This window comes from Cylas formicarius, unplaced genomic scaffold, assembly GCF_029955315.1.
Source record: "Cylas formicarius isolate icCylForm1 unplaced genomic scaffold, icCylForm1.1 PGA_scaffold_6__28_contigs__length_40554024, whole genome shotgun sequence".
Lineage (NCBI taxonomy): Eukaryota > Metazoa > Arthropoda > Insecta > Coleoptera > Brentidae > Cylas > Cylas formicarius.
Window position 1 is genome coordinate 35,061 of NW_026844347.1, and position 24,800 is coordinate 59,860.

General features: G+C 32.5%; 2 protein-coding genes across 2 annotated transcripts; one reads left to right on the plus strand and one right to left on the minus strand.

The window, feature by feature from the left end:
• Positions 1 to 524: 524 nt before the first annotated feature.
• Positions 525 to 23,310, minus strand: LOC132703294 (facilitated trehalose transporter Tret1-like). The gene is made up of 7 exons (XM_060672451.1): positions 23,190 to 23,310; positions 22,703 to 22,814; positions 21,893 to 22,028; positions 14,561 to 14,769; positions 6,260 to 6,389; positions 2,146 to 2,285; positions 525 to 1,409 (listed from the first exon to the last, which is right to left on the minus strand). The coding sequence occupies exons 1-7, from the start codon at positions 23,216 to 23,218 to the stop codon at positions 630 to 632; spliced, it is 1,536 nt and encodes a 511-aa protein (XP_060528434.1). The 5' UTR covers positions 23,219 to 23,310; the 3' UTR covers positions 525 to 629.
• LOC132703295 (uncharacterized) lies at positions 10,307 to 11,161 on the plus strand. The gene has a single exon (XM_060672452.1). It carries the CDS (start codon positions 10,466 to 10,468, stop codon positions 10,997 to 10,999), a length of 534 nt encoding a protein of 177 aa, XP_060528435.1. The 5' UTR covers positions 10,307 to 10,465; the 3' UTR covers positions 11,000 to 11,161.
• Positions 23,311 to 24,800: the final 1,490 nt, after the last annotated feature.

Sequence of the window (24,800 nt, forward strand, 5' to 3'; positions counted from 1 at the left end):
TACTAAAATATTAAAAATGTTAAAAATTAGAAATAAAAGATATTTTGTTATTTAAAAAAATGCTATAGAGTATTTACAAAAATTCTTTTCTATTAAGAAATATTAAAAAAATACAGGGTAAGCAGTTAGAACCTATAAACTAAAAGCTAAGGCACTTTATTTGTATATAGGCCGTAACACCAGAGATTTCGTCGATCAGTTGTGAGAAAACCTTTATAATTTCTTGCAGGAAAAGGCTGTTTTAACAAATTCAGCACTTTTTTAAAGCTCTATGGATGGATTAATAATTTATATACATAACTGAGAGTGAATTTTGTTTAGTTTTGTTAAATTTGCTGTTTGTCTCCAATTTTTTTTTTTAATGAAAGAAATATTATTCTATTATATTATTATAATTTCAATTCCTTGTGGGAAAAGGCCCTCAATTAGTTTCTTTATGCGAGCGAATTTTGTTTAGTTTTGTTAATTCGTTGTTTCTCTTCGATTTTCTCTTTAATGAAAGAAATATCATTCTCAATCCGCATTCGAAATTTTTTATTAATAATTATTACAAAACAACATAAATTACCTTATACCCTAAACAATAACAGCCATTTTAACTTAATATTACAAAACGAAATAAATAAGTCCTAAACGTTCAGCCTTTCAGTCTCGTTACGGTTGAAAAATTTATTTTCCCAGTTTTTGTCCCTTCTTATCCAGATTAAGTTGTTCTGCTGGAAGTAATCCTCGATATAACTTAGTGACTTGCCCTTCGTTTCGGGCAGCATCAAATACAGGAAGAGGCTGGCGAGAAGGGACGATGCGCCAAAGGTCCAGAATACCCCAGATATGCCGATCGTGCTTTTAACAAAAGGAAATATTTTTGCTACGCCGAAGAGAACGAAATTGAAGATCATGAAGGTAAAACCTCCCGCATGACCTCTGACTTTCGCGGGAAATAACTCCCCCAACATTACTCCTGGCAACACAAAAAATCCTATCGTGTTGGATGCCACATAGAACAGAACGAAGAGCGCCATTAGGAGGTTGTTTTCTTTACAACTCTGATGGAGAACAACACCCAGGCATAAGGCTGAAAGCGAAGTTCCGATTCCCGATGTCAGTGAAAGGGTGCGTCGTCCCACCACGCCTAGTAGCAAAGTGGAAATAATGGTGAAGAGAAAACGAACACAGGCCGTGAGCGATGCGGCAAGAAAATGGTCAAAGCTTTCACCATTTAGATGACTCAATATGTCTACCGCGTAGAATACTATCAAATATGTACCCGAAAGGATTTGAAGGATGTTGAAGAGATTTATTATGAGAAGCGGTTTTAGCACTTGCGGCTTTAGCAAAGCTTTTAGGGAAGTTTTGGTTTCCGTTTCTTGTTGGAGTCGCTGTACCAAATGGTCCGTTTCTTCTTTTGCCTGCGGGGAATATGACAGCGTTAAATGAATGAAAATGGTAGTGTATATCTAACATGCCTCAAATAAAACTAGAAGTAAATTGAAAAGTTTAACCTATATAATTTTATATATACCCTTATAATTATAAATTCTTTATTTTGAACCGTTTTGATATTGTATTGAGGTTCTTTATAACAGAGATTTAGATTTAGTGCCACCTCTGTGCCGTCTATTACTTAATTTTCAGGAAACATTAAATATATGTATACTTAGATTCTAGTTTAATAAATGACCATGAGGCCTTTCTTAAACCGAGTAATAAAGGAAATTAGAAAGGGAATTCAAAAATCAAAAAATATTTGGGGTGTGGGAATTTTAAATTTACAAAAACGAAAAATAAAAACTAACACAACTAGATACGAAAAAAAAGGACAAAAAAGATTCTCTCTATATATGGTTTCTTAATCCATAAAATAATATAATAAATTTAAAAAAAGTCGGTGGGTCGCATTTTTTGCTGCTGCCTCACTACCATAAATTCCACTGGAAAATTTAAACATCCGTCTAGAAAATGAGATATTTATGAAAGACTACATATTGTTTAAGTAAACCCACCAAAACTATTTATAATCACATTTACCGGAAAATTGACAACCAGCTTTTTAGGTTCTATTTGAGTTAATCATGTAATATTTAATGAAGTATGAGGATGTTAAGTACGCTAATGGAAAACAATTAATTAAGTTTATCTATTTACCTGAAGGTGATTGCCTCCCCGCAGCCAAGTTAAAGCTTCTCCTGCTTTTTCAATCTTGTTATGCCTCACCAACCACACAGGACTTTCAGGCAGAAAAAGAAATACGAGTATGGCCGTAAATGGCAATATCGTACTCAACCCTGCGAACAAGAAATGCCCATGAAACAATTCCGAATAACGACCACATTATATTCGGAGAATGTGCGAGCAACCTCTAACGCATTGCGCACAGGAAGGTCAATTGTAGATGCATTTTATTTTGTTGTACTAAATTGTACGAAAATATTAACATGATTTCATTTATTTGTTGACTGTCTAACAGCCATCAAGTAATAAATTAAATTAAATTCTTCCACTTATTGTTTGGCATATTTTTCTCAGAAGCTCTATGCGCATAATGTCCTGATTTTTCTTTTCAAAGAAACATGATGGGCGAAAAGTCAGCACTTTCGGTTTATCAACAGCCGATGCAGGAGGAAATCCAGAAATTTTGTAAACAGCATAATGTTCATCATTAAGATATATGCATCGATTTAATTAGTTAAATTGGAAATGGTAATAGTCGATCATGTCAGGTTATTTTCAAACTTAAAACCTGTTTTCACAGAAATACTTTAAAAATAAAGAGTAGAGCAGTACCAGAAGTACTTCAATTTGTTATGGTTTAATATTCCTTTTGATCGTAAAGCGTTAACAACCTTGTTCTGAACCTTGAAAACGTAAAGACAAGATAAGTTTAAGCGACATAAATATAATATATAATAATAAACAAAAAATTTGAGACTTTAACGGCACTTGTGTTATCATTGACTGCCGGAGCGGACTGCCCAATGAAATGGCCATCGTAATTTATGGTACCTATACCAATCTAATATGAAAGGCGTTATTCTTCTTTAAACTTTTCTTAGTTTTACTACCTAACAAACCCCATACTAGTTTCGTTTTTCGCTATCCATTTCTTGATGACCATCTGCGTTGCAGTCCAATTCCTTTTTATTTTCAGAATTAATGAAAAAATTGCTTGGAATCTGATGCTAATATTTTATTTTTTAAAATTTTATTGTTGAGGTGAACAAATGGTTAATGATGAGTTTATAATATAAAATTAACAATGAACAACTATAATTTATTTGTTCAATGTAAAGAACACATATGGAACATAGCCCAACTTTTCTTTCTTTCTTTCAAAATAAATAAGAACTAAAAGTTCAGACTTTCAGACAATTATTTCGACAACACCGTGTCTTTATCAAATGTAATATTTACAAACTACCTGCTACTATATGACACCGAAAAATGACACTAAAACCTTAATTAATGTTGTTGTGAAAATTTAAGTTCAATAAAGGAGAGGTATTTAAAATTAATTGATCGTTAATACATTTGAATGTCTCATTTTGTTAATCTCCATCGCTTCCTCAAAATTGTGTTTTTCTGTGTTTAAGGGTGTAGCATAATTGGAATCTGGATTATTGTTTTTAAACGCTCTTTTACATTCGTTAATGCGTTTCTTGAAGGATCTTCCTGTCTGTCCAATATAAATTTTAGGACAAGATATTGTGTTGTTAGTTCTGAAAGCTATTTTTAAACCACATTTTGATAAATGTTTTGAAACTTTTTCACCGGGTTCTCCTAATTGTAATTGTAATTAATTTAAATTGTTCGTGTTCTGCATTAGGTTTCGGATAAATAAAGTTTACTATTGTCTAGATATGTGTTTTATTTATAATTTTATTTATAATGGACGGATTGTAGCCGTTGTTGAATGCAATTTGTTTAATGATATCAAATTCTTTGTTGTAATTTTCTGTTGAGAGTGGCGTATTAAGAAGTCTGTGTATAAAAAGTGAAATGCAGCCATTTTGTGTGTATAAGAGTGATTTGAGCTGTTATGTATGACTGTGCCCGTGTGTGACGGTTTATGGTAAATGGAAAAATCTAATTTGTTTTTAATAGAGTTATCCTGTTCAATCTCGATAGTGAATTTTGTACGATTATGTAATGAGTTAATATAATTTAAAAAAGAATTCAATTGTCTGTCCGCAAGCAAAGACATCATCCACGTATCTATACCACCATAGAAATCTTTTACTTAAAGGATGTTCTAGTATGATATTTTTCAAATTATCGCCGGTTTTTGCAAATTCGACTCAGCAAAAACCGATGCAGGAGAAATCCAGAAGTTTTGTAAAAAGTATTACAGTAGGCTGTCGAAGTTTCTTTGAAAAATTAGATGAATCTGGATGTTATATAGTGATTTATGGCTTAATTTATTTTTATAAACCAATGCAACCAATGTAACTTCTTATTTGACAGTTAATAATTCTTTGTTTCATGAACGTGTCACGCTCTCTCTCGAAACCGTTTTTACTGGTGTGAACAATAAATAGTACTAAAAACAATAGTGGACGCAACCTATTGACAAATAAAAGTTAATGCTTATTAAAATGATCTGAATAACTCACTCATAACAAAACAATATTCATGCGTGTTGATAAATTGACGGTAGTGAGGGGCTAATTTCAAAGGATTTAATTTTTTTTATACATATAATTTAAACAATTTACGAAAATTTATAGGAGATCAGACGGACTCTTAAAAGGCTCGGTCCGCCCTTGATGGACCACTTAAATGATCAGTTTTGATAATTTTGTTATAGACATGTCTTCACTCTTTAAGAAAGTAAATTGTAAGAAACAGACTTAGCCAGATTCTTCAACCTATTCATATTGAACTATATGATTAAAACAATTTTACTATTCGGAGATTCGCTCTGCACTCTAAGGAGGCTAAGCAATATTTAGAAATTTAGCAAATGAACTTGCAGATCTGACATTATATCACCGCACTACTGTTTTAAAATAGTTTATACCGCAAGTTGTTAATCTCTGATTATGCTGGTTACGACTGTAATATAATTTTAATGTCCGTCCCAGGAAACAATTGAGACAATAAAATTTCGAAGTGTAGAATTTTATATTATGGTCTATAACACATATTAAATTATATGCATCCTGTGTTATGCGGTTTATTTGCCAGCTCGTACCGGTCGATTGCGGTTTTTATTCGAAACAATGCTTTATGGGATGTTTGAAAGGAGTCACGTTCGCCGTAGAGACTATATTTCAAAGCAGAGACATAAGTATTATGACTGTGGCAAATTAATTGCGCCTTAAACATTTCAAGCCCGCAATCTTATTACTAAATATAATACATAATACACGGAACACTACCAGTGCTAATATAGATGAATATTTTACATACGATGACGTCCATATTAAACATCAAGACATCAAGGGATGGAGTTTTTATTATTGCATTGCCACTTTTAAGTAAGTGAATGCCGTTCCAGATAGCTATTTGATTGGGGTTTAATATAGACTAAATTTGTTTCGGCAATATGCAGTGAATCAATTTAAGGTTTCACGGTAACTTTTGAACTTTATAAAGCATATCTGATATTTTTTTAACAATTTTGATGCAGTATATTATTTTCCACTAATTAAATATTTTAATTATTATTGATTATTTAATTATTATCATTATTTTAGAGGATGTTTGCAGGTTAGTGTTAAATATAATAAACTAATAGGAGGAAACGGCTCTATCGTAAAAGAAACTGTTGAATCCAAAATGTAGAAAACACCGGGTGTGCTATTCAAAAATCAAAACTAATTTTCATTTCTAAAATGCAAACTTTTGAAAAATATCCTTGCAACAAATACATCACGTATTAACGTGTGCATGTGCGTGTTGCAAAATAAAATTTAAATTGAGTGTTTCTGATTTATAATTTCATATTATTAAGGCCCAGTATTTTTCTTGTCAAAAATCTTTAAACCAGACAGAAAGGCTGTCCAAACGTGAACATAATAGTAAAACTGTATATTACAGGAAAGGCAGTAACCAACTAATGTTTCCAACTGGGTATTTCGGCCTCACCGCTGACAATATTGAACAAATTTCCACCACCATGACCATAAACTTTGGTTATATTTTCGGGCCATACTCGCCTCAATGTCGGAGATATAAATATATTTAACAAACATTAATGTACCAATATCGTTCTATTAAAATTTAAGTCTAAAACAGTAATAAACAGTAATAAACTCACCAGCCACGTATCGCCAAGGAAGTATAGACCCTAGAGCGTAAACCAATAAAATTCCGAACGAGTAGCTCACAAAGGGGCCGCTCGACAGCATTCCTCTGAGATGGGGCTCTGTAATTTCTCCTATTAACACCTGAAAAACAATCTTATTTACAACTAAGCATTTTTAATTTTATTTCTTGGATTTATTTTCGCACAGCGGCCGCTTTGATTGGATACGTGTCCGTGAAATGTGCATTTTTTCATGTTTTAGACAGTTTTTGGTTTGTTATATAGCGCCAGTCAATAGTCAATTGATTTTCTTGCCAAGAAAAAAAAAGAAAACATGGAAATAGTATATTATGGAACAAGTGCAGTAAACTGTATTTGACTCACGAGTTACTTAAAAAGTTTACCGAACGTGTTGCATACTATACTTTTTCTACGAGAGTTAGTTTTAGGGAAATATATCCGAAAACTTCCGATTGCTCCCAAACCCGTGCGGTAAAATCCCGGAAATGTCCGAAGTACCTCGCTTCCGTGGGAAACAAAACTGACGTAGTAAAGTGGCGCTTCCCGCACGCTAGATCGGTGTGTAATTAGGCAAAATTAAAAAAGACGATCTCCATTTCAAAAGTTTCAAAACTAAGTTTTACATGTTTTAAATGAGATATATTAAGCAGTACCATATTTTTTAAAAATTAGCATTGTATTTTTCATTGTTTTCAATTTCACCAACTACATGGCGAGCAAACAACAATTCTAACTTGTTTAAACAAAGCGAGATATGACGTTGGTGTATATAACAGTAAGTATAAATTCGAATAGAAAAATTAAATGGAATGAAATTATTGTTCGTGAAAAGTAATTCGCGATTTATCAACTATTTACGAGTAGATAAATGCTATCGATTTGTTCAAGGTTACATGTTAATTCGCAATTTTAATTTAGGCAACCTGCGTATTCGATGGGGATTTTTATTTTATCTCAATACGTCGGTGTTATTGATAAACTAATTGCATTAATTTATGAATGGCACTGACGGCTGTTGAAATATTATCGATGCTTTTGTTTTAATTGCCCCTGCAAACAAAAATTAATTTGGAAATTGTGAGGAAAATACGTGCCTTTATATTTATCATTTTTGAAATAAAATCTCCTCCATGTATTGTTTGAATTGTTCCATCAAAATAAAAGTATGTTTAAATAACTTCTGTGCCTCCAGATCTTGGATTTTTTGTCAAAAGGTGACTTAATTTTATTGTTTCGAATATTAGCAAATTTTAGAAAAAAAAGTGTGTTTTTATTATTCAAAAAAAGTTTATTCTAATTTAATAATAACTTTGATTGCCGGTAACTTGTTAATTTTTATAGAATGGACTAATATTTTTACACCGGAGAAATGTACTTTTTAATTATTTATCGAACGCATTGCACACAATAAGCCAAATTATTATGGTTTTTGCATCTAAAGATGTGTTTCATCCACTTATCTGAATGAAGTATTAAATTCAGATCAATTCAAATTCTACTTTTAACAAATACAAGTATCAACAACCAACGCTATTGGATTATGAATTTCATTTGAAAATATTTTTACAAATTGGCAGATAGCTGAAACGTAACGCATAAACCACGACTTGCCAATGCAAAATATATACTATTTGTAATTGTCACGTAGGGAAAAGTTTTAAACGCTCTCGGCTACATTTTTTGTAAGTGTTCGAAAGGTATTTTCGTATTTTCTGGTTTTCTTGGAATGGTATTGCATGCACGAGGATGTTATTGAACACAGACGCCCTAACACATTCTTTGGTTAGTAAAAAATTTGCCTAATACTGCTAGGTTTAATTAATGAAGCAGTAAAAATTTTGAATGTAATGTAAAAAGTACACTTCAAGCGAAGTCCTCAAATTAAATGGTAATGAATCGCAAAAAATATGTTTTTTGCTTATAATAAAAGGATGCCAACAAAAAAGTATATCATTAATGTTCAATGTAAATAACAAAACATTAACTTCAAGGATAATACTACGATTAAAATTTGGCGAAATACTTCAAGCATTTCGGAAACTGAAACAGCAAAATAAACACAATACGGATATATTTATCGACTCATGGTGTATAAAACTTTGAAATGCACAACAAACTGTTATAACTTCGTTCTGCGATACATAGAATACTGCATAACAGCATCAAATACTTCTAATTAATTACTGCGTGTGAAATGACTTGAAATCAAATTAATCAATTAATTTAATTACCCTACAAAATAATTAGGTGAGCGGGACGAATTTTGATATTTAACGGGATCCCAAATTATATTAGCAATATAACAGCAACAAACCTTGATTTTAAAAAATGTTATTGGTCATATCACGAATTGGATGGCGGTATTTTTTATTAAGTGCGTAAATTATAACCAAAACTTTTGCGAATTTTCACTTTCAATTCTAATTCTACTAATAATAGTAATTTATCGATCAAACAATGCGGCAATACGGTCGGGAGCACTTGGCCATGGTCACTGTCGATTAGTATTTGCAAGCAAAATACACCGACGCACAATAAATTCTACCTACTCGTGTTTTGATAATTAATTTTGAGCATTTAATTTTATTCCTTAGGATGTATTGATGTATTCCATAGTAATAGTCGCCCTGCCTAGAATTTGTTTATTATTACTTACTAGTTTTTAAAAAGCAGTAATATACTTAATGAAATGAATAATTAATATGTTGTATGAGGGTTGTTGTGTCCAGCGAAATTAATAAGAATAATGTTTTCAGAAACCTTTACATTGTAACCTTTAAAACCAATTTTTCTTATAAATGACAGCTCATTGTGACCTACTATGTATATAATTTTTAGAATGAACTTATGAAATTCATCGAGCCAATTCCTTAGGTTCAACAAGAACTAAAATAAATGAAATCTGAAAAAAAATATATGAACGATGAAAAATATCCAAAATATCCTAGTCCAGATTTTAAAAAAGTAGTCACATTGTACACCAGAATGATAGTAAATAGCAAGTTAAAGCTCACAAACCGAACACGGTTTCTTTCAAATGTGTGATTTATAGACCATAATAGAACAATTATGGAAATTGTTCTCAGTATCTCAATTTTTTTGCAAAAAAACCAAGACAGTAATTATAATTCAAAAAAAAATGTGCCAACTTAAACTTGACTAAAATTTTACCATTATTATTCTGATAATTTATAACAGTTTCAAATTTTTGCAAACATCAGTAGCGTTTTTCTTGCTTCAAAAAAACTTAAATTCTCCATATTTAATTAGGAAAGTTAAAACAGTAGCAAGCTTTATGTTGATTTTGAAAGAACCATTTCTATAGAATTAGGAACAACAATTTCCTATTGCGAGGTTAGTGCTGCTATATTATAAATTCGCAATAAACTAAAAGAATAATAATAAATGAAAATTGAATACTTCAAGAACTAGCTTAAAGAATACATAAAATAAATGTACCCGCAGTTGTACATTAATTACAACCATTAATAAATGTTTATAAACTTATACACCCTATAAATTAGCTTAAAGTAAAGAGAAGTCAATTTTTTATTGCAACCAAAATGACTTTAAATTTGATAATATTTTAGTTGCAAAGGGTTAATATTTATATAAAAACTGAATACGGTTGGAAATTGTTTACTTCCGGTCTACTGCTGAAAAATGTCCCTTAGGTCCAAAATGTCCATTGGGTCAACACTTTTTGCCCACCCGCAATCTAACCGGTTTGTCAACGACCAAAAGAGATTTAACTGAGTAGCGACTCCGGTCTTGTTTTCTTCCAAAAATTTCAATATCTGTGTTGCCGAAATTAAAACGAGTGTGACTAGTCGTTGTTTGCTGAGAACTTGGTTCCGTTTCTTTATACATATATTTCGTCAAAGAAATCCCCCAGCCGACCATGCTCTAGTGACTAATTAATTCGACGACAAGCGTAACTAAACGTACAGCTTGCGCGAAGTGATTCCCCATTCGGATAAAATGAGCCGGCGTTCCGACTTGGCGCGTGCTACTATTGTTTCGTCAACAGTTGAAAAAACGATCCCACCAACCGATTCGAGTCGACTGTGAATAACCGTGGTACCTCCCCCGTCACGTATTTAACATGGCCACGCTCCTTTTTAGAAATCAGAAGGTTTACTTCGATCGCAACGAACGTTACGTGGTGCCGCAAAGCTTGCTAGCCGTTTTAGCAAAATGGTCATACCTATCGATAAGAGACATTTGGACAACAGCGAAGACAAGAAATATATCGGAAACAACCTTAAGCTGACGTTCTTGCAGAACAGCGGCAACATTCTAGTGACTGGTAATAACTGCGTCATCCAAGTGGCGGACAATAGGGGCTCAGTAAAGGTGGTGGGCAATAACTGTAGAGTCAAAGTGAATGAGTGCAAGGGGCTGATAGACTATGTGGGAAACAACGGCAAGATAACCATAGATGAACAATGCAGAGACGATGCCATCACATATATTGGTAACAACGGTCAAGTCATCAGGAGCAGCAAAAATAGCTCGGAGATCATATGTGGCGCTCCAAATACTGCGTCGCTAGCATCAAATTTTACCAAAAGCAGATCGGCGGAGAAGCTTTTGGCTCACTCTAGTTTCGTATCGGACACGCAATTTAAAGTAATGCTCCCAAACTTGTCTATAGAGCTAAGCTCTTTTCTAGCTTCAAAAGCGACTCTAGTTCGAGTATCGAATACAGAAAAGCGTGTTAGCCTTTAAGTTTTATTGTAATGCAGTGAGAAATGATTAAGTTCCTGTAAGTGTAGTTGCCATGTCAGTATTATATTTGTCAGACTGGAAACTCTTATTTATTTGTGTCGTTCGTGTTATTTATATTAATGTTATTTTATTCATTTAATAAAGGTCGCACTTTCTACAAAATAGTTGTACTGATCTATTCTTGTCTATACCTAATTGAAAGTATGTTATCAACCTGGAACAGTGAAGATAGTTGTCTAATGAAGAGCTGAATTATGCAAAATTTAAAAAGTGTAAATTTTATGCCAACAAAAGGATGCTTATCATAAAAATCGTAAGAATTAGTTTTGTCCTTTTGAAACAGGTAATGCAGGTAAAATACAACAGTAAAATACAACAAAAATTATAACGAAGCGTCTGCCCAAATATTTACATTTTTAATTCAATTATCGGATATTTTGAAAAGTCGCTCCGAGTTAGCTCCGTTTTTATCTAAATCTAAGCAATTTTTGAAACATGTGAGCAAAGTATGCTTTTGGCTACTGGAGCGATTTGAAAAGTGTGAGCAAAGTGGGCCATTTCACACAAGTTAAGAAAAAGTCGAATTACGGTTGTTTTCATTGGCTTATAGCAATTCAAAGAATAGCGTATGTCTCTGGGTTTAGAAAGTAAAACCGTTTCTCTCTACCATTTAACAAAAAAAATATTACATTTTCTTAGAAAGAATATAAATCGATTTATGTAGAGGTCATTAAGCTAAAGAACATATGACCCAGTTTCCTGATTTTTTTATATTTTTCAATAGCGAGTGTCGTTTGTTTCAATATTCTATGATTTGATACATTGCTAAGGCATTCTCGAGGTCTTGTAAAAATTGACTCTCCTGGAAAATTTTTATTCAAATTCTGCAGTGGGAGGGTTGAATTGTCCTAACTAACTAACCCTGTGTCGATATGTACACAGATAAAAGTAGAAACCCTTCAATAATGGTTCAGTTATTCACTATTGCCGTGCAGGTTCCGTTTTATAACTGTCTGCAATTTTCGTATTTGTTAGGGGAAAATTGCAAAGTTCTTGCTTTTTTATTTATGAAAACGCCGTAGAAATCGAGAGGGATAGCGATCCCACAGCCGGGGGGCGTGAAGGTAAAGCTTTTTTCCGAAGAAAAAAACATGAATAAAAAATTGTATAATTTGGTTTTCATTCAGTTTGTTAAAAGGACATTTTCCCCGTTTCCTTGCATATGCTTGTATAAATTATTTTTCTAGTTACCCACTTTTACCCACTATTAATTCTCCCGAAACTTATCCAGTTGTGATAATGAGATACTGGCACTCCGGTATATATTGTATTATTTATTATTTATATTTATATTATATATCTAATCGCTTTAAAATAATAAACAAGAATTTTTAATAATTCATTATTAATTAATAATTTTAAATATTTACCATTTTTCTATTTGTCAACAATTATATCACACATTTATATTGGAAATTTTAGAGATGCCATAGCAATTTATTTTGATATTAATGCATAATAGCTTCAAAATGCCTTCCATAGGAGAATGAAATCTTGAAGTTTATTAAATGCAATAAATACATATGAATTTTAAAAGCATTATAAGTAATTAAAATTGTATATTTATTTTAAACCAAATAATTCAATTATTATTAAAGTTATCGCATAATATATTTTCAAGAATTTGTTTTACCAGGTTTTTCGGACTTCCTATAGATTATTTCTTAAATGATCGATATAGTAGATATTAAATTGATTAGATTTGCATTTCAAGTTTTTATTTTATATGAAAGCTCGAGCTGATGCTTTATGTATTTTTTTTATTGGCACATCTCAACGCGACAGTTTTAAGGGTAGCAAAATAATTGAATGTGTTGCTAAGGAACCCCATTTTAACTGTTACCTAACGTGACACGTGACGTGAGACTAATATTAATCGCGCAATAGCCGTAAACACACATGTTGCACGAATGATTGATAACACCAAATTAGTACAAATTCCAAATGACTACAACCACAGTTCAAAAGAAAAGTATTTTCTCTGACCTCAAAAATAAATTTTTCCCCGTCGAGAACCAAACTAAATTATTCCTTCCCGGAAACCACAGCGGAATTCGGAATTTTAATTACCGCCTCGCTTTCCAGGAAATGTTAAAAATAAAAAAATACATTTTTGAATTTTGCGTTTAATTGAAAAATCGGATACAATTTTCGACTTTAAAACTTGCGATTGCCACATCATTATGTGTAATCTAGTATAAAAACGCGTGTTACATTTTTAATTGGCATAAATATTTATTAACGGTACATAATAAATATTTTTTCCTTTATAAAAGTAAATTTTTTAGACTTCTGTCTAATATTTTAAGGACTAACGTTGTTTTCACATAGTCACAATTTCAAATAAAAAATGTCCAAAATGGTTTTTTATTGGTTTAGTAACAAACACATTTAAATTGCTAAAAAAATCTAATAATATAAATAATATTGGGGTTTCTGACACCGAAGCATATGTAAGGTATTAGCAAAATTTACAATATTCACAAAATTTTTAATCTATTCGGTACAACGCTGAAAAATACGACAGAAAGCCATGACATCACTCTTCTCTTTTCTCATAATTCTATCTAACAAGGTATTTACTAACTCGTTACCCAATAAGTAAAAGTCATCATACTACATATACTTGAATGTATTTTTAGATTTATTTGTAATTTTTAAACACACCTGTGATACAGACTTCTCTATATAAAATGAATTCATTGGAGGTTGATGTATATTATGCATAAATATTCAACTTACTTGGCATCCAAACTTTGCAGTTATTAATATTTTGGTAATGGGAGTTATATTTCCAAAAAGCAAAATGAAAATGATTGGAAAGCGATAACAGATCGGAAAGTATACTATTATATGGATTATGCATAAAAATCTAAGTAACTTTTATTATAAAACACATATACCCCATCCAGAATCCAAATTTAGCAGTTATTTTAGATTTGCATAAAATATCGGGTAACTTTTGTTATAAAATAACCTCTACTTATCCCATTTTTTAAAAATACATTAATTTCATATTAAAAAAAAAATCTCTATGTATAAAAAGTTTAATATTTACGTTTGCAAGTAAACTAGAAAATGAAAACGAAATAGTTAAATAGAAAATACATGTGTTTAAGAGTTCCACATTTCCACAAAAATATATAGGTTTTTCCCAAATTTAATAATGATGAAAACTATTTCTTGTTAAACGGAAAATCCTATAACTTACTTAACAAAATGTTAAACAGGTGTAATTATTGTGAGTGGGTCTTTGTACACGGGGAAATATCTATAAATATAGGGGATATATTCCAGGCTAGCTATTGCCTTATTCAAAATGCATAATAAAATGCTTTTGAAAACTCAGATTTTTCAGCATTTCTAAATTTACGTAGAAATTAAGACTATTATGACAATCCCAAGAAAAAAATTAGCGTTCTTAGTTAGTTAGGCTACTTTATATATTTTTTTTAAAAAACCAAGGGAATAAAATAAAAATGAATAGAAAATAACATTTACCTGTCCAGCAGCGGCACTGAGACCTGCTGACAATCCCGCTACGGCTCGTCCCAACAACAAAAAGGTGTGGTTCTGCGCAAAACCGATTAATATCCATCCTAGTATGAGCGGTACAGAGGCAAACTGAAGGACCAGTTTCCGGCCGCAGCGGTCCATCAACATGCCGCTGACGAGGGAGCCGAATGGGGTTGCCGCCGAATGAACGCTGGCTGAAAGAATTAATAGGTCATTATTAATCGAAGTTAGTTGATTGTCGCAATTAACCTGAGCAGCATCTCATGGAAAAATGCATTTTTTACCTTTCAATAACGTAAGTGCGTATTTTCAGAGCTCAACAAAACATTAAGTTTTTCAAATTCAAATCTTTGCTTTAATTATCTAACCTAACGAAACTCAATTGGCCTGTGAAAAATGTCGGTGTATTAAAGTTATTGTTACATATCTGTAATTTTTATTTAGTTACACTTTAAATTTATTATTTGTTCTTGTGAAAATATAGCGCAAAAAAACTATATTACATTTGCGGTGAATGCGCCGGTCTGTTGAATCAAATTTTAACCAACAACTAATTGTTTTTATCAGGTTAACTGAAACGAATGGTATTACTGAATTTCAGAAATATTTTATATTATTAAATTTAATTTATATCTGTTGCTTCAAAACTCACTTTATTCTTAATATCAATCAAAGCAGTTCTACTGTTCTAACACATATGTATTATATCATAATTTTTTGAATTTCCCTTTTGCTTGTGTTTCTCCGGACAACATATTTAAGCAAATAACGTTTCATCATGAATGTGACATGATAGATTGATTCAAATATATTCCGAATTTCTCAGAAATGATGTTGATACATGAAACAAGATAATGTTGGTATTGTTGCAGCGCCGAAGTATCCAATTTAAACCAGTACGCACGGGTTTGGGAGCAATTGGATGTTTTCGGAAATATTTCCCACGCCTTGAACTTTGACGTTTGTTAGTTCTGCGAAAATGTAACCAAAAACTAAATGTCGCAGAAATAGCAACACATTCGGTAAACTTTTCTTTCTACTTCCGTCTGTAAAATACCTAATTACCCACCGATTTAGCGTACGGGAAGCGTCACTTTACCACGTCAGTTTCTTTTCCCATGAATTCGAGCCATTTCGGACATTTGCGGAATTTTACCGCACGGATTGTCAATTCTGACGGTCATGTCAGTATTTGTGTTGTTTTGCGAAAATGTACACAAAAACTAATAGTCGTAGAAAAAGTATAGTATGAAACACGTTTGGTAACCTTTTTAACCGACTTGTTTATTAAAAACTCGCTCCGCTGCGCTCCGCTCGTGTCAAATAAACTCGTGAGTCAAATGCCGTTTACCGCACTTGTTGCATAATATACTATAATTACAGACGAATCTATCGTGCTGGAAGCGTCACTTTGCCACGTGAGTTTCATTCCCACGAATCCGAGCTACTTCGGACATTTCCGGGATATTTATCGAAGATATGTCCTATGCTTTAAATTTTGGCGATTGTGCATTCTGACGGTCATTTTAATGAATGTATTCGAGTTGTTTTGCGAAAATATACCCAAGAACTAACGGTCGTGGAAAAAGTATAGTATGCAACACGTTCGGTAAACTTTTTAAGTCACTCGTTTATTAAACACTCGCTCCGCTGGTGTCAAATAAACTCGTGAGTCAAATGCCGTTTATCGCACTTGTTGCATAATATACTATAGGTCACTCGTTTATTAAACAATCAAACAGTCAAATGCTGTTTACTGCACTTGTTGCATGATATACTATTAATACTAATTTGAAATATATTCTTTTGTTATCTGTATCTTTATAAATCAATGGTAAATGACCAAGTTCGAATAGAAAGCTTTTATTTGAAGGAGCTTTGGTTTGGGGCTTATTGAATCGCTTATCGTTTTTTGGAATTTTTATAGGTCTATGCGTAATATATGCCCTATATATTGCTTTCTCGAATTTAAATTATCCTCGCCCTGGGATTATATTTCTTGGTTTTTCATTAACAGTTGTGTTTTATTTATAATTCGATATTTAAGAATCCATCTCTTGGTACATGAAAATATTGTTTCCGTTTACCGGAAGTATCTTTTTTATAGTGAGACGGTCGCGGTGATTTTTTAGTGCAAAATAACCAAAACATTCAGAGTGTAGGATATTTGAAATTTTCAACAGTAGGTTTTATTCAGAACTCATACCTACAGTGCCATAAGCTATGACTGGCCATCCTTTGGATGATAGTCGAATACTGATTCTGAAATGATTTGTGTGTATTCGTAGCGGCTGATAAAAAAAGGTGGTTTGGCACTAGTCTGCTTTAAATTAACATGTAAATGATTCCTGTTTTGCATAACTGTCGTTAACCCATCACTTTTTATTTCAACAATCGTTGTTCAAGATAATTACTTTCCAGCGATTACCGCTAACCCACTACAAAATGGTTAATTCACTTTATTTACCTAAGCATTTAGTTTAGTTATTTACTGCTTTTCTTTGCTTTTGTCGTTAAATTCCTGGACAAATAATTAAATGTAATTCTTATGCTTATGCAATCAGTGCCATCCAACATGTGAAAATGGGTACTTCAGGTTGGACACACATAATTAATGAAGTTCATATAATATATAAAATTTCTGCCACAAGTACGGCAAAGTCATAAATTTGCATTTTGTTTTTTTATTCATGCACAGTTATAAGAAATAAACTGATAACATTTATCGACACAAAAACACACATTCCTTGTTATAATTTATGGGTTGAATTATTTTGCAGATAAATTTAGTAAAGAATTAGGCAAAATATAAAATCAATGACCGCAAGCGTCGAAAGGTTTAAGCTTTCACCGCTGCCCGTAAACTCGAAATCCGGATACGAGAAATTGCGTTCGCAGCCGGCTCTCAGTTTATGTTCCCGATAAATTCGGACCTGCACAATGGACTTTCCGGAAATGGATTTCGTTGTCCATTTCTTTCGCTATCAACTATTCCGATAGGGATGAATGGGGATGAAAATATACGTCGCGCATTTAATATAGTTTATTGCAATGACGGAATTTCATTGTCAATTCAATTTAAAATTAAATTCTCACAAGCACAAGAATAACTTTTTTCTACTCCCGTCTGTAAAATACTTAATTACCTAGTGATCCAGCGTGCGGGATGTCTCACTTTACCACGTCAGTTTCGTTTCCCACGAATCCGAGCCAATTCGGATATTTCCGGGATTTTACCGCACGTGTTTGGGAGCGATCGGATGTTTTCGGAGATATTTCGCACGCTTTGAATTTTTACGTTTGTCAATTCTGACGGTCATGTCAGTGATATATTTGTGTTGTCTTGCGACAATATATTCAAAAACTAGAAAAAGTATAGTATGTAACTCGTCCGGTAAACTTTTTAACTCACTCGTTTATTAAAAACTTGCTCCGCTCATGTCAAATAAACTGGTGAGTCAAATGCCGTTTACCGTTGCATAATATACTATTATATACCAATCAAGAGATATTTAGCGTGGAATATTTGTAGGAAATTAAAATGGGGAAAAGAATATCAATTACACTAAGTGTAAAGGCATATTATTTGCTCTATTTTCAATTACTAAAAAAAAAAATATAATAAAACGAGCAAGGCTGCTGACTTGATATTCCCATTTGTTTCGAAAATTTTTATTAATTCTTTAAACTTGGTTCCATGTTAATTAGTTAATAGAACTTTAAAAGCAGATGTTGTTTACTAATATTAATAACTATTTTTGACCTGATAGTTTGGAGGTGTACTGGGTGGAAACCCACTCATGCGTGACTACTGCTATTTGTTGAATTTTGTATATTACTTTTACAAATAAATTAACCAAAGTAAATGAAAGCAATAATATTTGAAGTAATGAAAAAACACGTTTTTTTGTCATATACTTAAAACTCTAGATTTTTTATTAAAATCTATTTTAGAATCAAACTGCGTTTCTGGGTGCAAAATATTCTTAAAATTTTTATCAGTGACATCCGTAATGTTATGCTATTTGTAGTTTTACAAATAAAAATAATATACAGAACTCCGATTCAGTTTGGAGTAAATCTCATCTACTGTTTATTTTGCTGTAGTTTTTCATCTAACTTCAGGTCGATTGTTTAAAAATTTTCGCCATGATATTGGCCACTAGACATATCAAAATGTACGTCTAGGTTAGCGGACATTCTGGACCAACCTATATTTGCCATATATGGGAACGCTATATTTAGTATTATTCTTTTTCAATTATTTTTATACAAAAAATGTTCGCCACTAATTCTTCGTTTTTTTGTAGTTAGTTTTGTTTTGTTAAATAATTAAACGTTTTATGTACAATAACAAAAAATTGAAAAAAATTAAAAAGTTTTCTTTGAGAAAAAGGTGTTTGGGGTTTGATTTTTTTTTTAATAATATTAAGAGAACTAAATAAAGAATCTATTTTAGATTTAGCTGTTATAATGTAATCTTTATGAATACATACACGAATACATTCACTGATATGACCATCAGAATTGACAATCGTCAAAATTCATTCGTGCGGTAAAATCTCCGAATAAATCCTATTGATCCCAAACCCGTGCAGTAATATCCCGGAAATGTCCAAAGTGGCTCGGATCCGTGGAAAATGATACTGACGTGACGCTAGATATTAAGTTTAAAGCTTTTCAGCATATCTTTTAGGGGTGCCTATTGTTTATACTTTTTCGTTTAGATGTAGTGTGTGTGTGTGTGTAGTGGAACGCAAGAAAAAGTCCGAAAAAGTACCGATCTCATTCAGTAGTTTCGAATTTTTTTCAATCCGTCCCTTCACCATTTATTTCTACACGAAAGTTTTAACGTCCATCAGTAGTAGACCGTGTCGGTCAGGCCCGGTTTTTGTTCCGCCATATCTTCTTTTTTAGTTGAAAAGTTGACAGGCTATACGAGACTTTTAGCACACTGACTGTATATTTTAAATCTTTATTAGAAAGAACAGCGCCGGAATTATAAACGAAAACATCAATCAATCTTTCTCGTCTCAATGCCAAACAGATTGCATTGGAAGGTCATGCGGATTTATTGCACCTCATGTTACACTTGCATTAGACCGGCAATGTCGCCTGACGGGTACTCGAAGTTTCGATGACATTGAAAGAAGATCAACTGGATAAAATGTGTCAAGGGTATTACCTTAAAAAATTGTTAAAAACTTTTTTTGATGGAACGGCAAGACTTTAAAATTGTAGTTCGGTATGAACTAATAGAACAGAGTATTTTTTCTCTTTTCAACGATATAGGTGAAAGTTACATCTTTCACTGATTTTATCATAGCTGAGACATTTAACTCTCCGTGCAGCAGACGTGGATATAATTCAAAATGGTATGAAAAACATCTGTCCGTCAGATTTTTTTTAAAGTTTAGAAAGTAAAAAATGGATTTTTCGGTTCGACGTGGTTTCCATTATATATTGAATATATGATTGCTTTTTTTTTGTTTAAGATGGAAATTTTTAAACACTTCTAATTGTTTTTAAAGCGAAATTATTTTTTGAAAGAACGACTAAACATTTTGTACCAAATAAATCAAGTACCAAATTAATAATAATAATTAAATAAATTAAATACAAATTACCAATTTAGTGTTAATGTTCTAATATGAAGCAAAATATATTAATAATAAATTATCTTCTAGTGTATATAAAAACCAAGCAACAGACGTTTTTATTATGGAATAATAACCTCAAAGTCTTCAAATTAAAACTCTCGGCGATTATAGCTAAACAAGAAATCCACAAATCGAACCGAAAATTTGTACTTCAATATGTTTTTCATTTTCCGACGAAACGCTGGCTCTAAAGCGAATACTTGTCAACTACAAATCCCCTAAATTTACATTCACGGTAAAGCTTGTATTTATTTTGCCGATCGCTGTTTATGTCAGCGGCGGGATCCAAATGTATTCTGATATGATTTATTAGCGTCCCATAAAATGGCTGCGGTGTAGAGTGCAAGCAACGTCGTGCATTACTTAGGAAGATGCAATTCCATCCCTTAAAGTAAACAGCCTGGAATCAATCATTTTAAAGTGCTGCAACTGGAGGTAACGAAACTTTATGGTACGGTATAGAAGCATATTAGCATGGTCATAGGATTGCTATAAAGGTTAAGTTATTATTATTTCCAAGTGTTGCTTTTGCTGATTATAGAGAGAGAGGCTTTATTGAGTCTATGTTGACGGTGTAAGTTCATTGAAATGTACTTTTTGGGCCAGTATTGTAATGGCACGCCTATTTAACTATAATTCTCATCTGTTGAAACGCTTTATAATATTTTTGAGTGTTTCACAAAAATAAGTGAATATATGATGTGTAATCCCCTGTCATTAGGAAAACTTGAGCGTCCTACGGTTTAGTAGACTCTGTATCCTTTTTTTTATAAAACTTGAACATTCCATATGGAATCTAAAGAATCTAAATCTGAAATAGAATATAGAAAAGCCCATAGAACATTAAAGATTGTCCTGTATAATGAACGTTTCCTATCAAATAGACCGATTCTTTTAAAACCTGTGTTATGTTGGGCAAAGAATGAACATTGAAATGAAATTTTCGTTCCAATTTATTGCAACTTCATGGTTGAAACATGACTGCGTACTATTATGATTAATATCACAATTGAACAGGCAGCGTCCCCGTTTTCAATTAAAATCTGTTGAGAGGACATTCACTTCGTGCGGACGAAATTGATCTTGATATTATGTTACGTACAATGGATGGATCCTAGGTCAAGGGCTATTAAATAATTATAAATTAAAGGAAGCTGTCTCTGCGTAATTTGTGATACTGTCCGGAATATCGGAAAGTTAATTTGAGAAAAAGCATCCAACATAGCAGTGGATTTTACCAAAAATTGAGTAAGCTTCGATGTGTCTCTTCGTCAAGTGAAGGTGACTGGCTGGGAGAAACATATTCTGAGCGGGTTTTTGCCACCAAATAATATCAGGCTAAATAAGACGTAGATGGTTCGCAAGCAATTTCTATAGATTTAATAGTAGTTTTACTATGAAAGATCAAGATTCACTCTTGAAACTAAACGAAAAAAAATCTATTGTCGACTTGTTTTTTATGTTCATATTAGTTATTAACTAACTTACGAAAAAAGCGAATTATAAAAAGTTTAATTTATTGGGCCATTTCTACACAGACATACAGAATTCGATTATGAATTGATACAAAATTTGTTTTTGCTAATATCGGGTAATAACAGTACCGGGTTATTAGATAGTATAAAGACAATATTATTATCACCATTGTAATACTCACCGATCCAGGAAGCTAATTCGTCATTTATATTCATGCTGTCGTTGTTGTTTTGAAGTTGAGGAAGTAAAATAGCTGAATACCCGACGGGCATACCGCACCCTGCCGATGTCAGCATCGTCGCTCCTGTTACAAGAGTCTGAAATCGAAGTTATCATATAAGAGGTGGTGTTCCGGTCAAGACTAAAGCCACTGATATGAAAGTTGGGTATTTAATTGCAATGATTTTTACTTTTGTGAATGAAAGAATCGGATATCAGTTTGAATTAACTCGCCAGGCCGTCCATACTCATTAATGCTGTCAGTTAAACACTATTTGTTGCTTGTGCTGAGTTATTAATGTATGGAATGACGAAAATTGTATTCTCATATCTTTAATTCCTGTTTACTGTAAATAAAACAAACATGAAGTTCATTTTAGCTTCTTCCTATGTTTGTTTGTTTCGACCATTTAAGTAATATTATATAAAAGTATAAAAGTTTTCGATTCCTTTTAGTCACACGGTATCTAACTACATTGATTTCATTTACTTTTTGCTGTGATCCTGTCGTCTATTACACTATAATTTTTGTCGATTTCTTTGTCCATGTACCTTTTGAATCCAAAGTAGAAAAACTTTTTTTAAAATTTAATCTGTTTTTTTAATTAAATAAAAAATGCTCTTGTTTTTAACTTTTAAATCACAATGGACTGTCGATATGAAGACTATTCCCAGACATGCATTGCCAAAGCCAATATAACCAAAATTATATCAGGTTCAACTCGAATAACCCTGAAGATTAGTTTACCAGCTGTCAACAGTTCATTAATACCTGTGCTAAGATCCTTTTACGTGAAACAGTTTTGTTGCGGTACAGTTTGTACCCCAGCGGCGTATATTGATGTGACATAGCTTCGTGGGAGATTTCGCTGTCATCATCGGTGCTAAAAAGGAAACATCTCGTGTTATTCATGCACTAATACCGAAGTATTGAAAAAATGAGGTTGTGAAAACTTTTCATTTCATCAGAAAGTTTCAAAAGTAATTAAAATTGAAATTCTGAGAAAAATGTAGCCAATGATATTCTGGACAATCTTATCAGAACAAATGTAAGCATTAAGCATTAATTTTCCTCTGGTTATTTTATCGAGAGAAATTGTTTCGTGGTGGGAAAAATTTACCACATTTGCATATTATGGAAATATCTTCAATTGATAATTAATTATAGCATATATTCCTATACGCGCAGTTAAATGAAGTGCACCCGATTACTAAATTAATTAATCGATACGGACGATTTTCGTGCAAACTTTCCTCACCTATGATCCGATTTGTTATCTGCGCACATAATTCTTAAATGCACTTAGGAGTAGTAACGCACGTATACTTTAAATTCACGGTTCACTCTGTGGCCCAGCCTGAACATCAAATGTCTTCGGCAACAGATTTCTTTTTGTTTTATGTCGGCTATCCTCAAGTGTCATTAAAATTAAGATGCTCGCTTGAGTGTTCCCCACGCCTCTCAGACTGTCTAGCGCGTATCCTTGCTCTCTAAAGCGTTTTGATTCGCAGTCAATGTTAACCCCGCAAAAAGCAAATTAAAATATTTTTGCAAAGCGTTTCCGTTCTACTTTTCGCAAAGTTCGGGAACTAGGTCAACCTAATTTGTTTATTCGCTCTTGTCAATTTGGCAAATTTTCGGCTATTATGGCACATCGTTTGAACTATGTTTGGGGTTCAAATGTTCGTTGTCCTTAATATCTTCTATTAGGAAATTCGTATCTATTTGAGGAAGAATAATGAAGACAAGTAGAACATTAAGGATGAACAAGCATTATTTCGATTATTCTGGAATGGTGAAAAACTTCGTTGTTTTTTGTTCGAAATCAAATTTCGAATGAGTAGAGGAGATTGAAGTGGACTTCCCCTATATATGGAAAAAAATTAATCGCCATGTTTATTTAGAAAGTTTTTTTTTCAATAAAACAAAAATAAACACTTCATGTCGAATGGAATTGTTCTGGAGATAATGTATGACAATTGTAAAATTCTAAATTAATTACCTCAGAAGCGATTTTAACATTGTCCCCAGTGAAGTAATAACTGGTGTCACTTGAATGGGCTACCATTAAATAAAGAAAAATGCAAAATATATTTGTGTGTGCTACAATTGTAAATAAGGTTACAGCCCTGGAAATGCTATTTTCTCCGTATGTTAGAGCTGAGTGAGAATACGGTATAATATTTCGAATAGCTGTTTCAACCACTTTATCAAATTAAAAGCAGCAGGTTTTTGTGTGCGATGGTTGCAACTTCGCAGCTGCTGTTATCAAGATTAGGAATGCTCACCCTTAAGGTTAGAACTAATTACCTGGCACGATTCTTCTCCCACGAATCATGTAATAATGAAATTAAATGCTCAGAATTTGTGATTTGCTCAACGTTAATTATACTTATTTTTTCATTTCCACTTCAGCGAAGAGCGTTGTCAAATCGCGGTTTATGTGTTACGTTGTCTTGTTAATGAGTTTACAAAACCTATATTTCTATAATAGAATTGAAAAATTAGTATATTGTTTCCGTATTTTGCGAGCATCGAAAGAACTAGTATTTCTTTTATTTGTTTGATTCATTGCATCTTCCTGTTTACTTTCAAACATACTTGCTCTGCGTTCTACTTCGGATAAATAATTAAACCTTGATCTAAATGCATTTCTTTATCAGGGTCGAAAAAATGCGTTACGTAGTTGTTCACTGTCTTCGGATAGCGTGGGTAGACACTATAACAGTCATTTTTTAAAGAGTATATAAAATACGAAGTCCCGAAAAATATGCGAAAGGCGTTTATTGAATGATTGTGCGAATTTAATTATTATATGAGTTACGTATTTAATTTTGCAACAGATTTTTATCTGTGAACTTTATTGAAA

Excerpts from the sequence above, each read along its gene's own strand:
- LOC132703295 (XM_060672452.1), top strand. The coding sequence starts at position 10,466 with ATGGTCATACCTATCGATAAGAGACATTTGGACAACAGCGAAGACAAG.
- LOC132703294 (XM_060672451.1), bottom strand. The coding sequence starts at position 23,218 with ATGTGCGCAGATAACAAATCGGATCATAG. Across the intron at positions 2,286-6,259 it reads TCCTTGGCGATACGTGGCTG|GGTTGAGTACGATATTGCCA; the intron begins GTGAGTTTATTA and ends TCTTGTTCGCAG. Across the intron at positions 1,410-2,145 it reads GGGGAGGCAATCACCTTCAG|GCAAAAGAAGAAACGGACCA; the intron begins GTAAATAGATAA and ends TATTCCCCGCAG.